The 15,576-nt window shown below is 41.6% G+C and overlaps 1 protein-coding gene and 2 non-coding genes across 4 annotated transcripts in view; all 3 read right to left on the bottom strand.

Annotated features, from left to right (window-relative positions):
- Window positions 1-563: 563 nt before the first annotated feature.
- Window positions 564-15,576, bottom strand: part of dennd2b (DENN domain containing 2B) — a 55,645-nt gene continuing 40,632 nt past the window's right edge. For both annotated transcript variants that reach the window (XM_069657788.1, XM_069657794.1), the window contains exons 12-20: window positions 15,446-15,523; window positions 14,294-14,434; window positions 14,035-14,183; window positions 7,092-7,269; window positions 5,451-5,492; window positions 4,862-4,973; window positions 2,198-2,437; window positions 1,820-1,906; window positions 564-1,063 (exon numbers count right to left, since the gene is read on the bottom strand). In XM_069657788.1, the coding sequence (XP_069513889.1) occupies window positions 1,029-1,063; window positions 1,820-1,906; window positions 2,198-2,437; window positions 4,862-4,973; window positions 5,451-5,492; window positions 7,092-7,269; window positions 14,035-14,183; window positions 14,294-14,434; window positions 15,446-15,523 (1,062 nt within the window). In that variant the 3' untranslated portion in view covers window positions 564-1,028. The remainder of the gene's footprint in view (window positions 1,064-1,819; window positions 1,907-2,197; window positions 2,438-4,861; window positions 4,974-5,450; window positions 5,493-7,091; window positions 7,270-14,034; window positions 14,184-14,293; window positions 14,435-15,445; window positions 15,524-15,576) is intronic.
- On the bottom strand, window positions 3,875-3,946 carry trnae-uuc (transfer RNA glutamic acid (anticodon UUC)). Its single transcript has one exon. It is a non-coding gene; the product is annotated as a tRNA-Glu (tRNA).
- On the bottom strand, window positions 4,484-4,555 carry trnae-uuc (transfer RNA glutamic acid (anticodon UUC)). Its single transcript has one exon. It is a non-coding gene; the product is annotated as a tRNA-Glu (tRNA).

The following is a 15,576-nucleotide window of genomic DNA, read 5'->3' on the forward strand; positions in this document are numbered from 1 at the left end:
TATAAAAATGGGAATAAAGTACCCTGAAATGTGATGTCTAATCATTGAATAAACTTTGCTACTCTGTAAGAAGATAAAAAATGTTGTGAAAATGTGATTAACTTCATCCTAAACATAAATTGTTATTTCAAAATCAAATGTCACCTTTAATTGCTTTAAAGGACACAAGCGGAGGAAAAGTAATATGGCGGCTGGACTCGACAGTGAGCCTCTCAGTCAGGAGAGCTAATAACAGTGTGGCAGTGACAGCCACCAGAGTGATGTGTACAGACGTAATAAGGTTACCAGCAGCATGTGGTAGCTGGTGCTAGACTAACTGTGCCTTCTGGGATCCTGCCAGCTTCTCCTAATGCGCAGCTTTGGGGAGAGCTGTCATTAACATGCCAGGTGTATTAAAAAAAAGAAAAGAAGTGTCGTTTTTTTATTCATCTGTTGTAAAATATGATCTTCTGTTTTTAAAAGTGATATATGTATGCTGTGTAAGAAAAATAACACATTGCTACTGGCAGTCAAAATCAGAGATTAACCTTTAACCAACATTTAATTACAAAAATATTTAACATGTGAATAATTAGTAAACGTAATACTTTACACTCAGGCAGCTTTTGAACTACCATTTTTTATTAAAAGATCGCAAAAGACTCCGAAGAGTGACAATCATCCTCTTCATCGTCCTGATGCATGTACAGTTTGCTGAAAAGGTTTTACACTCCTTGAACAGAGGACAACATTGTAGTGAAATCATGTAAAAGAAAACATATGAACTGTACATCTATGCCAACGTCACATCACACACACTCTCATTACTCTCTTCACAAGCACACCTGGACATCAGTGGTTACTCTGAGGCTCGCTCGCTGTGTACCGTCCTGCTATCACTATCTCATAAGGCACTATAAACATACACTGAAGAGTATCACAGCCAGCTTACAGTGAAATAATATGTACATGTTTACATTAAAAAAGTGAGAATCATCATGATGCAGAGATCAGATCTTCAGTTTGTAGTAGGACTGCATGATTTCCCCTCAGTTCTTTTTGTGGAGGAACTTCATTTTACTTCCTGAAAACAGATAAAACACATCCTGTTAAATACACATCTGAGAGGTTAAACTTAAATCATCTTTCAGACCGTGTACAGGCTGAGATTACGCCCTCATTTAGCTCTGATTCATCTTTCTACAGTCTGTTTATACATCCAAATACCTGTTGCGTTGTTTCCTGATAATATAGTGCTCCACTCTGAATAATAAATTGTGTCTACACCTTCAGTAGAAGAATGTAAAAACAGTCGCATAGTGTCAGACTCTGCTCTTACATTATTCTGCAGGATTAAGCTCAGAGATCCAAGTGAAGTAACAAAAAGCAAAGCACATTTTTGACCTTAATATGAATTATTGTCAGAATTATCAGGACTGTGTTGGTGATTTCCATCATGTCAGATATGTATGAGTAAAAGTCTGGAAACAGCAGCAGCAAGTGAATATTGGAAATATTGTAGTCTAGCTCCCTCTGGCAAATAAAATCAGTAACAACAGAGAGACACGTGTGCATTTTAATCCTGTAGTTTGATAGTGCTCAAAAAAGTAAGAGAAGAAATAAGTCACATTGCCCTCAAGGGTGTTATGCAGCCTGATTTTAAAAGTTCTTACATTTTTGTGTTTTTAACATCTTGGCGAGGGACTACACATGAAGATATTTATTTCTTGGCTACTTTCTTGCTTTTTTTTTGCATTGTCCCTAAAATAGACTAAACTAAACATTTTTTTTAAACTCCTGTAATCTGAGCCTGGCCTTGTGCGTCTGCTGCAGAACTCACCAAGGCCTTTCAGAAACTTGTTGACTCCACTCTGCTCTGTGTCTGGCAGCTCCTCCAGATACTGATCCACCCTCTGCTCAAACAAACCTGTCAACAGACAAACAGAAGAGATAAAAATAAAATCTCAGTATCCTAAGAAGATACAGTTACTTTTGTCTGCCAAGTAGCAGAGTGATCCGGTGTAAAAACATGCTGATGGTAACTTTCAGCCACTAGGGATCAGTGTTACTGCAGCGCCTTCACCTGCACAGTTGGTGTTAGAGGTAATAAAAGGTTGGAAATGCATACAGGAAAGTGTCCAGGCTTTCCATCAAAACTTTTAAGGAAGAAAGAGAACTGAATAAACACAGCTGAGATTCAGGGAAAAAAATGGTCTACCTTTAGCCCGGGTCTTCCTCAGCTCCCGATCCTGAATGAACCCTGCAAACATCTGAGACTCCATGAAGACGCCCAGGAAACGACGGATGCTTTTAGATGCGACGGACTTGCGGAAAGGCTCTCTCTGGAAGACGCGCTCTCCTCGCTCGTTCTGGGTGATGAACAGGGAGTAATGGCCGATGGTCTCCAGGAAGAAGCGGATGAAGGCCTCTGACACCAGGCTGTTCAAAGAGTTATACTCTGTTGACACAAAGGAGGAAGTACTTAGTCCATTTATCCACGTCACTTACATAAATATTCATAACAATAAAAAGAGTCATGAAACGAATAGAGCAATCACAGTCAGAATACATGGTTTGGCTTAACGCTTACGGCCACATGAGTAATAAAAGTAATAAAAGTATCCCATAATGCCTGGTCAAATCCTTCTGATTCTAATTAACCACAAATAAAAAAAAATATTAAAGTGGTTGCCTCTTTATTACTTCCCTTTTCTCTTAAATCTAGGTTTTCAAAGAGTGTCAAAAGTAAAGTAAAGGACAAGAGGACATGGCAAGAGAACAGACTCACACCATTATTGTTACAACTCTGTAAAGAAACTGAAGCTGAAGCTGAACTCAAAGCTACGACACTCAGTAAGCATTACCAGATCTGTAACTGTGGGCCTTACCAACGGTCATTAAAGCACATTTTCACCATGATTGGGGTTTTTGCTCTGTTTCTGCATTCCCTTGCTGTTAGTCATAATTGCTGTTTGTTATTTTCCTCTCATATTGCTTCTTTTGTACAGTAAAACTGTAAATAAATATAAGGTGTCATAGGCGTGGCACACTGTAGAAAAGAACGTTGTTTTGTGTAGAAGTATGATGTAAAGTCAAGCTTAAACATCCAGTTCATTGAGCGGGATACAAGCAGAAAGGCTCTGGTGTTGTTTTGCACATTAGTCAGAGCAGGTTGTGACTGACATGCGGCAGATGTAACGTAACCACAGTGAGTGCTTGCTGGAAGTTTTATTTTGGAGAAGAATGTGGAAAACAGATGCTGCAATCACTTATGCTCCCATTTCCTCAGTCAGGAAGTCCTTCTTTTGACTCCTGTTAGATCATAACCTTTAAGCGTTTCTGTGTGAGAAACATCGACGCTACATTAAGATGTGTTTAATTTGATTGGTCAAATCATTGAAACGACACAATGATGGTTAGTTCAGTAGTTTCAGACTAGTTTCTGTACCAGCAACCCAATATCTGTCCACCCTTTGGACTTCCTTACTGAACCCTTGCTGAATTCACTCATTCATGCTGTGACGTAATCACCTAATGTCTGTGAGGCCTAAACACTACAGCAACAAAATACACTTTGAGTTCCTCTGTAGCTGATACTTCTGTGTCATGATGTGGTTGAATGTTTTTCATATTCATAAAACATCCTTTTGCGTCAGCATTTTTTTTAAAACAATGTCACCTCTGTTTTTAAATGAATTGTGGGTAATTAAATCAAGGAAATCACTCTGGAAGTGCTTTCAGACCAGGTGAATTGTGGGTTTTGACACATGTCACATGTACTCAAGGAACTCTTCCTTGTTTCCAAGCAAGTTCATTTTTGTCTTCAGTCTCCGTATTCATGTTTGTAATCTATTGTTTTCATATGTTCTTCACACAAACCTTCCCAAAACCCTTGTTCCCACACCGGGAGTTGAACCCGGGCCGCCTGGGTGAAAACCAGGAATCCTAACCGCTAGACCATATGGGACATGTTTACAGACAGATTTTCTATGCATTCCATTGTTATTATACATTTCTGCTTGTGTTGGTTTTTCTATGCTCATATTTCATCTTGCTGTCAAACTGTGATATTACAGTAAATACCACATGTCATAGGCCTGGCCCGCTGTCTAAATATCACACTGCTTTAAGTGGAGGAACATTTTGTGTCTAATAGTATCATGTAAAGTCAAGCTTGAACATACATTCAATCTAACAGACTCTAAGGTGCACTTCACAAGTGTCTTGCTTTGATTGGTACATTAGCTTGAACAGGCTGTGACTGACATGCAGCAGATGTAACTCAACCACTGACGGTGTTAGAATGTGGAAAGCAGAGACAGAAGGTGTTTAAAGCTCACTTCCTGCTCTTACATGTGAACCATAGTGCAGCTTCAAGTGTTAGCTTTTGAATGAGCATTAGGTTGCTTTGTTTTTTGCTATTTGAAGCCCTATATAGCTATTACTCTTACCTGAGGTTTACATGGACACACTTTACTACAGATAAACCTTCCCAAAACCCTAATTCCCACACCGGGAGTTGAACCCGGGCCGCCTGGGTGAAAACCAGGAATCCTAACCGCTAGACCATGTGGGACATACATTCCCTGGATGATATTCGCCTTCAGATTCAACTTTGCAAAGGAATCATATCGGGGGGGGGGGGGATTTGCCACCAGTCAGATCTGCACGTACCTTTCATTATCAGAAACAGCGTATTATCTCACCTGACCTCGGTTGATCTTTATGGCTCACTGTGATGAGAGGTCTGTTCAGAGGACGTCATCTTTAACGAGTTTCACAGAGACTCGGACTGAACATGTCCCGCTACAGAGACTGTTGCTCTAATTAACAAGGAAAACATCTGTCTTTGTAGGGGAGAGATGATCCGTCACTTATTCACCTTCGTCTGACTCGCTGTCAGAGTCCTGATTGATGATGTCATTCCTCTGCTCCAGAGCTTGCTCAAGAGCTGCCTGAAGTTTCCGCGGCAACAGCGAGGCCTCGTCGTCCATCTGTAAACAACAGAGAGCCCTGAAGTCACCAGCGATAAACAACAATGTTTGGAGGATATGTTTCAAAGGCTCAGACTTACAACAGAGACCCGCATGTTTTACAACCCTGTTTGAAGTGAGACCGTGTAACTTTTTATAGAAGAAAACACACATGTTCATCTTCTTCTATAATGGTCTGGTATAACTGCTACCTTTTGCTAGCTTGCTAATGTTTGCTAGCTTCACTTAGATTACTTTAAAGACCTTCTGTTGTTATCTAGCATACATTAATGAGGCAGTTTGCTGACTGTGTTGAATGTTTTATTACTCGAGAACCCTGATAATTGAATACAAAATTCTTATGATGAAATATTTTAAAGGTCTCTGGCTAGGATGTCACTTTAGACTAGGATGCCATTATCTTACAAATGCCCCATATCAGCAGATGTTACATAGTCTTGCCTTTTTTGTCTTTGTTGCATGACTTTATGAACTTACCTGTCGGATGAATCTGTCAGTTCCCAGGTCAACCATTAAAGCCTGAAATGAGGGAAACAAAAGCATATCATTCATAAGAACTTATTCTTTTATCTCTTACAGGTATACGTTTTTATTCCACCTGGAAACGTACATTTTTCTCCACTAAATTCAGTCTGGAATAGAAACAATCATAACCTTTAAAGAGTCTACATAAAAATACAAAATAAAATACAACATAAAATCCACTACTTAAAAATCAAATCGGTTTCATGAGTCAATCAGCAACAGGAAGTGTGATGTAAGTAGACAGCAGATGTTGTTGACAGCACATTAACAGGTCATTGTTAACTGTGACTGACATAAACATAAATCACCTCTCTGAAGGCTGTACTTTAGATTAAGATAAAAAGATATTAAGATTTAAAAAGAGTTAATCGATTTTTATCAGAAAACCTGGTGAAACCCAACACCTGCAAAACAGATTAAGGTCAAACTTAACTGGGCGTTGGCTAGAATAAATATTGTGAACCAAAACTGGATTGAAAAAAAGGCCACATCTCTTCTGACACTGGCTCACAAGCAGTTCATCAAAATAGAGCTACCTGAGGTCCCCTGCTGTAAATGTTCAGAACAAATATGATGAGTAGAGTTTTTTGGCCTGTCAGAAACATTTAATTAACCTGTGAAAAATGTCCTGGCTGGACTGTCAATTTAGGTCTTTTAGGTCAACAAGTACATTGATGTTCTCCCTTTTAAAGTGATTCATTGTTTAGTTGGTAGAATTTAAGCAAATCAAGAAAAATCGAACCATCATGAGTTTCCAAATCCTTAGGTAAACATTTAAATTGTCTGATCAAACAGTCTGAAACCCCCAAACTTCAGTTATCTGTCATAGAAAAATATAAAAACTGAAACAAGAAAATGAGACACACAACTGAAATGCTGTAGCATTTTTGCAGACAAATTTTCTGTCAGTCAGCCTAATGAATAATCAACTATTTATTTCAGCTCCTTTAAAATACGTAGTACTAAGCTTCTGTTCAATCAATGACTAAAAAATCACGTCTTAATAAGTTAACAAAAAAAACGCAACTTTAAAAGAATTAGCTGCACCAATAAACATGTTTATATAAAAAACAGATCACATAGCTCCATGTCATATAAGCATGGCCGACAGGACTGACTCAATTGGATAAATGAAATATAAAATATTGCTAAACTGGCAGATCAGGAGGAGTTAATACGTCAGTGGTTTGTTTACAGCATCTTCACTGCCCCCTAGTGGCCAAAAAACATTGAATGCACCTTTAAGTTGTTTAAAGGTAAGTTGATTTAAATTGTGACCCTAGTTTGAATCCTTTCCCTTAGTTGGAAGTCACCTGGCTGGTTCCCTGATATAATAAGCCTCGAGGTAGAGGAGGTAGGACAGACAATAGAGGGCCGATTTATAAAGGAATTACTCTGAATCTGTACTGTTGTGATTTATCAGCCAAGAAGATCCACTCATCCAAGAAAGAGGCTTCAATCACAAAAATATACAGAGCAAAGACAGACAGAACGCCAGGGACAGACAAAACATGCAGGAAATGTAAAATGTCTGGAGAAGAGAGTGCACTCAGAGGTAGAGAGTCGGGGAAAACACAAAGACGGAGGACTCACCTCTTCCACGGGCAACTCTTTGAGCTTCGGCAGAGAGCTGGACAGCAGCCCCACCAGGAAGGGAGTGGGACAGCAAACGATATCCAACATGGACGCGGGCAGCACGGGGATGAAGGTGTGTTGCCAGGAGAAGGGGTAGAGCAGCGCCACCACTGCGTGCATGCAGCTGGACAGGGTGCTGATGAGGAGGAAAAGCGACACATCAATCACAGCACTGAAACAACAACAGCCTGCAGAGGCCACACCAGATAAACTGAACGCAGTCAGAACACATAGATAACGATATTTTTTACAGACTGGGAGTGGTGCTTTAAATGGTAACAACATTTTTCCAAAAATAGTGCCTACTGATGTCATACAATTTTGCGAGACAAAAACTGTGGATTTGCCTTTTTTTCCGTTGCACTTCCCACCCTTCCTCTTACAGGTTGAACACATGTACTACAAACCACAAAGAGGATGTGTGAGCCAAATTAAAAGCATTACTGTGACATTAATCACGTCTTTATGGGTGGCGTGACTCTGACATGTTGATATAGTTAAGCTGGAGGCTTGTTGACGCGATACCAAAAGAGCACCAACACAGTTTAACTCCGACAGCTGTGGTATAAAACGGAGATCACAAATAGCAGCCCGTCTTTCTCACGATCCGTCGCTTGTTGACAGAGGCTGACCCTCCTCCCCCTCTGTCCTCTACATACTGTCCAGTCCATGTACACAAAGAGAGTGAAAATAAACTGTGGCTGCACACACACACAGACACACACACAGTGGAGCACTAAATCAGTATGGATCAGGAACAAGGCCCAGGATCAAACATGGTATGCAAACGCACCCCACTTGAGACGTATACACTTTTAATGAGGCATGTTTTCCAGGGTCGCTGCAGTCGACAGTTTACACAAGTGACTCCTTTTTATGTGACCTCTCATTCACGCAAACTTTCATCTTCAGACTGGAGGAACCTTAACTCATTTTGGGCAACAAATAGAGAACAGACATCAGTCTCCTCATCAATATCCTGGCGTGATGGCAAGCTTTTCCCTCTGTTCATTCAGGCTTTTCATCTTAACTTCCCATGAGTCAAATCGCCAACATCCAAATGTGTTTCCTTCACAGGGTAAAACAGAATTACACAAGTGAAAACCCAAAGGCTGCAATAACCGCAGAATCCAGTCTTTTTTTCCAGTTTTGCTCATAACATGAAGCACTTGCAGCTCTGCTTTGGCCGGTCTGATTTCCATTTGCCTGAGGAGGGCTCGATAATTCCTAACAGATCCCATCTCCCGGGTTTGACGAGTTCCAACAGGGAACGATGGGGGCACAGATCTCAGAAAACCTTCGCCACAGGCTACACGCGGCCCTACACGCCACCGATACCAAAAAGGATCAATTACACTCGTTCCCCAACCGCACACTCCTGGGAGAGGATGAACTTGCAATGAAAACATTCTGCACTACCAGAGGTTGCCACTCAACTCTGGAGAAAGAAAGAGACATTCCTGTGAGATTCAGACTAAATTTAAGACCTGCAGACCATGCATGGGTTATAACAAAGAAGAACAAGCTCTCCAGCCCCTTTGCCCACTGTCAGGTGAGAATATCACATAAGCAATAAAAAAATAAACATCCTGAATGACATCCTTTAATTACACAGAATCTGCAAGGGGACCTTTAACAAAAACCTTGACATTTGTGTTGCGTTATTGCTTTTGGTTCCTATACATGGATACATATAGAGATTCCAATATATTACACATTGGATTATGATGTAAAGTGGCAAGAGGAGAAGTTCTAGTGATAGAAACGTTGGTCGGTCTACAGTTTTGGTCCAGAGGTAAACATTTCTTCGGCAACTATTACCATAAAGTTTTCTTTGATCAAATACCTGCAAAACTCTTGACATTCCCATGTTCTCTTGTTAGTCAATGTTAGCATGCTAGCATGTTAAACTAAGATGGCAAACATGTTAGCATTAAGGTCAGCATGTGCTGATGTTATCATGTAGCTCAAAGCATCACTATGCAAAGTACGGCGTTGCGTCTAAAAGGCTTAAGACTCTCTAACTACTTTGTTACCCTCATATTAATCTATATTTACAGATTCTACATAGAAATGTAGAACCTGTTGGCAGGGGCGTAGATTTGAGGGATGGCAAGTGTTTGTACTACGCTTGTAGTCTGAGTAATATTGACCAATCACGTATCAGCAGGCTGCGGTGAATGCAGGAAAAACAGTCTATGTGGAGAGCAAAAGCAGGCGGAACGTAATGACATCCCAGCTCCCATCAGGGTCATCTGACAACGATTTGTCTTCTTATTAATCTCTATAAACAGACGTCTGCAGCAAGTTCAGCTAACAATCCGTTTTAGATCTAAAATACAACTTGAGATAAACTCCCTGTGTGAGCTGTGTCACGAAAGCCGTTCAGCGTTCAGATTTCCTGACTTTCTCGAATGCATCAGAAATGATCAATCCGACCTCCGTTGAACAAACAAGCATTTTAAAAGTAGTTTTCTTCTCCTCTTGAGGACAGACCTGACAAAGCTTCACTTTTACTTTTACTAATCTGCACCATCATGATTGAAATTTCAGCAAAGGTCAGACCTGTTAATTAAAGTTAAAAAAAAATGTGCTGCATTGTTTCTGAAAACAATGCAGCACGCGGAAAAGGAAGTCTTGACTGGAAGTCGTTTATCGCTAAACGCTGGCTTCACACCCCAGCATGTCCACCGTTGTCCCCAGAGGCTATACTGTCGTCAGACTATAGGCGATGGGATCCTAGATTGCCCTCATATAGATATGTACGGAAGCCCAAAGCAGACATGCAGCCGAAGAATAGATCAGACCACGACATGCCATGCTGCCATTGCACACTCTAATCAGGTAAGTTAAGCTTATTTCTATGTTTGTTTTGCGCTTTTGCAACTCTGGGGACACAAATTATGATCATCTGTTAAGCTGTAGCAGTGTTGTTATCTCCAGATGCATGTCCGCTTCGGGCTTCCGTAGATATGAGAGGGGGCCAAAGTTAATACGCTGTCTGGCTTCACGGTATTTTTACTAATGTGTCAGGCTGCAGTACTCTCTGACAGAACACAGCTGATTCTGATTGATTCTCTTAGAGCAGCAAGCAAAACAACAAGATATGTGAATACTCTATCATACAAAGATGATCCACAGAGACAGAACGCTTAAAATGTTCAACCCCGAAGTGGCACTTATAAAATATACACCATAAACATTAATTTGATTAATCTCAATCTGATTACACATTTAAAAGTCATATTAATTGATGACTCCTCTCTCAGGGAAAGAGAGAAGAACCAGTGAGGTCTGTGCAGAGCTGTTACGTGTTGAGGTTTGCGAGCTAATCCTGACATATTAGCTCTCGTGGGTCTGCCAGGCCTGGTTTAGTGTGTGTGAGGCTGAACTGGCAGATACTCCAGGAAACATGGGATCCAGAGGCTTAGTCCGTGAAACCCGGGGGAGGAGGGAAAATTTCAGTGTCCGAGACAGAGAGAGGGAGGGAGACAAAAGCCTGTATCGCCACATGCCTCAGAGCGGTACTGAAGCAACTGCACTGTGTCTAGCAGTCCTGGCATGGCACAGACCGATTCCACAGACAGAGGACAAAGAGGACGAGACTGAGAGGAACTGAACACAGCTGTCAGACACCAGCTGTGCTGCAAGGATCTGCAAAAGCATTCTCCAATGTTCAAGCTCAAAATAACAGAAAATTACATAAAGAGTCGACAGAATGTCCATATGGAGCTATAGTATTCCTTATGAAAAGCTGCACGTGGTTTATTTTTATCCTCTAGCAGAATGTTCTCTGCTCCCTCGGTCCCCAAATGGTTTTCCCTCACTTCCTGTCTTAAAGGATCTCTCAGACTCGGCTCTCCGGCTTCACAGAAGGCAACAGCAGGAGCCATTTTACACTGAGACACAGCTCCTACATGTGAAACTCTATACATGCTCCTACTTAAACCACAATATCGTCTGAGTTTGATCAGCGCCGTCTCGAGAGCAGATGAATGTGTGCAGGTGTTTGTGTACGTGAGCGTCTACATGTGACACTGATTTAAAAATCAGCTGCTCGGGCTCTGCTAATAGCCAAGTCCTTCTTGTGTCTTTGGAAAACAGAAACTTTTCACATGTTTACAGTGAGCGAATTTCGCTCCAGCTCGGAGTTAAACACCACATGGGAAACCGGTTAAGTTGTTAAAAGCGGTTTTGGCGACGTGCCAGCTCTGCGGAGCGTGTTACACAAAGTGTCTGAGAATAACGGAGGCGAAATGAAACGAGTGTGCTACCATGCTGATTAGAAAAATGCCAGCGGCTACGGCAATAATTCTACCTGTCTGAGGATTTACAGTCACCATTGATCATAACGCTGCAGCTGCAAAATGTCTTGGTTGTCGACATACCTGAAACTAACTTTGAGAAACGTGTGTGCACCAAACCAGAGTCTCTATGCAACAGTGAGCTGCATTAATTCACCATCGCCATCTCTTACTTTTCCCCTCTCTCCTCCTTTCAAACATGCACTTGTCATCTCCTATTTTATTCCCTACTTTTCTTCTCATCTACCTCATCTGACATGTGAGATAATCACCTCCTGCAACAGGTCTGTCTCTGCAATAAAACTGTGGCAATTCTGGTTAAGATAAAGAAGGGAAGCTGGTGCGATTCAATCATCGTACAGATGGAGTTATATCAGGGAAAGTCTTCTGTATCCAACATGCAGTAACACTTTGACTCTAGGAGTACTTCACGGCCATGCCAAGAGCTCAATCCAGACTTGCAAACACAGTTTGGGCACCGTCCTCATCTCTACCTCGAGGACCGACAGAGGCTGTTTACATAAGTCTGCAGCTCTGACAAAGCTCAGTCAGAATCTGCAGGTCAATTGAGTTAAGCAATTACAGAGTGACATAGTTGATGATGACTTTATCTGATTAGGATTCCAACTTGTTATTACAGGCATCAGATGGGGAAGATCACTTTGAAAGAAATTGTCTGTGCAGACTTTCCTGCAGAGGCAACAATCTGTCTGGAAAAAACAACAAAGGATTCTGGGTAATATAGCAAGAGTTAAGAGAACGTAACAAAGAAACGAGCCATAGAAGACCCCACAGAGAACGAACACGACTTTTCCTCCCGCTTCCTGCTTGTGTTGGATATACATTTCAAGGGGAAGACTCATACATCATGTTCTGCGGGCGAAGTATTTTGGGAATGGATTATGTACCAAAGCCCCAGAGGGAGCAGCCCTTTTATCAGAGAAGTCATTAATGCTGCAGTGAGGCCCTGTCACTGTTACAGAAGCATCCAAGACACGGGAGATCTGCATGTATGCATGGATGCTTACATGTTTACATCACACACACACATGGTTTGAGCAGATCATACAGGAAACATGCGGATAATATTGATAATGCATACATGCTGGTGACAATTTTTGCAATGTTAGCATGCTAACTTGTGCTAATTAGACTTATTCCCCACAGTGTTTCATAACGCAGTGACTGAACGACTGAACTTTGACTCGAACAATGAATATTGCATTGCTTGTAATCAACCGTTGATATATTGAGGAATACATCATGATAATATTGTATCATGAGTCGCCACGTGACTCCCGCCCTGTGACTCCTCGATGTTATCGCTTCCTATAATGAGCAGCTTAGGCCCATTTTCTCCGGGGACACAGAGAGGTCCGCAGCTCATACTTAGGGAGTGAACGTGGCATCATAAGTCAAACGGTGACAGTCCAGCCACAGATCACAGAGGGCAGAGTCGCGCACACAGGAAGTACATTCCTTCTCCTCGCAGTCACTGCCCCCACTGATGTTTGTTTAAACTTGGCTTTGATACATGGAGAGATTACTTCTCCTCTCAAATCTCCTCCCACTCCACCCTCGCCTCCGACGCTCTAAAAGTACCCCTCTCTTTTTCTGTAACGAGAGAACAGACTGGGACACGCAGGCCCTGGAGACTCTTCGCATCTTATCAGCTCCACCCTGTCCTCCTCCTGGCAGTGACTCTCACTGCTGTGACCCACTTTTCGTTGGTATCAAACTGATTCAATGACGAGCTAACTCGCTGACCTGTTGCCTGATTTTCTGATACTAATTGATACATACCTATCAAAACAGTTACATGAAAATCTCCAGCTGCCAAAACCACAGCATGGGGGGATGTTATGTGTCTGTGTGTGTAGAAAGGATCCAGCCTGACAAAATGAGCCAGGATTTTTCTAAATTGGCAGGCTGAGGGAGAGCTATCTTTTTAGACTCTCAGTTTAATATGACCAGGAGGCATGGACAACAACATCAGTGTGCCAGGACAGGTGAAACAATGCACCTAAACATGTCCTTCAACCTAGTGTACGATACAAATATTTGTAGTCAGAAAAGATGCCAGCAATCTTCTTAGACTTGTTCCTTTTATAAAACTTCAAACAAACCTTAATGATGCATTAAAATGAGTCATTATATCCACTCATTCAATTATCCATTCGTCTTCTAAGCCCCTTTATTATGTTTAGGGGCCCCCGGGAGCTGTCCAATTGTCAGTCCATCACAGGGATCTATGAGAGTTATTATTAATACATTTAAATGAACTTTCAGTCCTGGGGCTCCTGAGGTCTGACACTACATTTGTCAGTAACACCTGGGACATATTTTATTAGGACAAAAATGTAGGAAGTAAAATATTCCAAGGAATTATCAACTGTCGATTAATCCCCAAATTTGCTCTGGCCACATTTATAGAAAAACGTCTCACTCTCTCACAGTGCAAGAGGAAAAAGAAAAAGAGCTGTGAAAACAATCAATAGGTGAGACAAAGAAGCAAATAACAGTTTTCTTCCATTAAAATGAGGTTTGGGAGGTAATGGTTTCACTGCAGATGGACTAAAGATAGATCAGAGCCATACCTGAGTTTATCAGCCACAAAGATGACTCTGCGCTCCAGCAGCAGCGAGGCAAACACTCGGATCACCTGCCGTACACTCAGGCAACTGAACAGACTGTCAAAGTCCACATGCTCCAGTCTGGAGTCCGTGGGCCGCCTCAGCTCGATGACCTGAGAGACCAACGAAATATGTGAGATTTTAGTTATCACAACCAGGAATTAAACAACTGAATATGGAAGGCATTTGGGGAAAATTAAAGCAGTGAAAGAGAAGCTCTGACCTCATTTCCTGCTCCAGGCAGAAAGGTCTTCACTTTGATAATCTTCCCTGGTGCAGGGAAGGGAGACTCCATCAGACTCCTCATGAAGGGGTACACCAGGGCTGCTGAGACGCCTCGTCGCCGCTCCACTTCGTCCAGGATCTGAACATGGGAAGACAGAGCAGAGTTTTCTTAAGATATTTCAACCATATTTTGACATCAACACTGCACACTTCCCTGGAAATCTGTTAGTATGAAAGGAGACGAGGATTTTAGGGCTTGATCTATGTTGAATGAACAGCCAAGACAAGAAGTAGTGCGTCTTCATCAAGGTTATTGACAATGGCGACAACAAATGGAAACATATTATGTGTTTGACTAGACAGCAGTCGTCTGGAGCTCAGTATTCTTTTTTTCTGTTTTGAAAAATAGCAAATGAATTTCTTTCCATGACTGTGATTGGAAATTTCCACCCAGCGTGCCTGTCTGTCTGTTTTGGTTCAAGCTGCCTCCTCTCTGGAAAGCTGATTGGAGAATCACTTGTTTTCAAGGTCATATGATATCACCTCTCTCCATCTGTCTATCTGACAGCCTGTCTGTCCTTCTCTCACACACAACTCCCTCTGAAATCAAACACTAGCTTCAAAGCACTTGTTTTCCATAAAGGTTTGCTACTGACCGTTTCTTAAAATGGTGATATTTTATGCTTTCTTTTTAACTCTTGAATCGGTTCATTTACATTTCAGGTTACAGCCAATAATCACAGCTCAGTTGTCATCTAGACAAGCTTGACAAGGCTCTGACAATGCATATTTGTACTAAGTCTTTGAAATGGATTTTATATTTTCATGTCATAAAGCAGCACTTTGTCTGGACTTCTTCAAGTTGAATTAATAGATAATCAGATAAGGCTGCTCTGCTCTGTGTTAACACCAATGAGACAAATGTGAAGGAAACATTTATTCTGGAAAATCAGGCAGTAAAAAAAATAAGGTTTACCACTGAACAGGCGTTCAGCAGAAGGTCTGCTGAAAGTCATTCACTTCGGCTGTAACCGCAGCTTCAACACCACAGATAGCTATCAAGATAGCTGGCCGTCTCCAGTGTGTGTGTGTGTGTGTGTGTGTGTGTGTGTGTGTGTGTGTGTGTGTGAGTGTGTGAGGCTGAACTCACCGTGGAGAACAAGTCAAAACAGCCCAGTCTGCTGATGACACAATACACCTCTGGAAGGCGAGGTCCTTTCCCAGTCGGCTGTAAAGTAAAGCAACAAAGACTCGTTGGACTCTGATGTTAATGGACTGGAT

The sequence above is a fragment of the Semicossyphus pulcher genome, unplaced genomic scaffold, assembly GCF_022749685.1.
Source record: "Semicossyphus pulcher isolate SPU_LCO1_2020_fin unplaced genomic scaffold, fSemPul1.0.p SCAF_1, whole genome shotgun sequence".
Taxonomy (NCBI): Eukaryota; Metazoa; Chordata; class Actinopteri; order Labriformes; family Labridae; genus Semicossyphus; species Semicossyphus pulcher.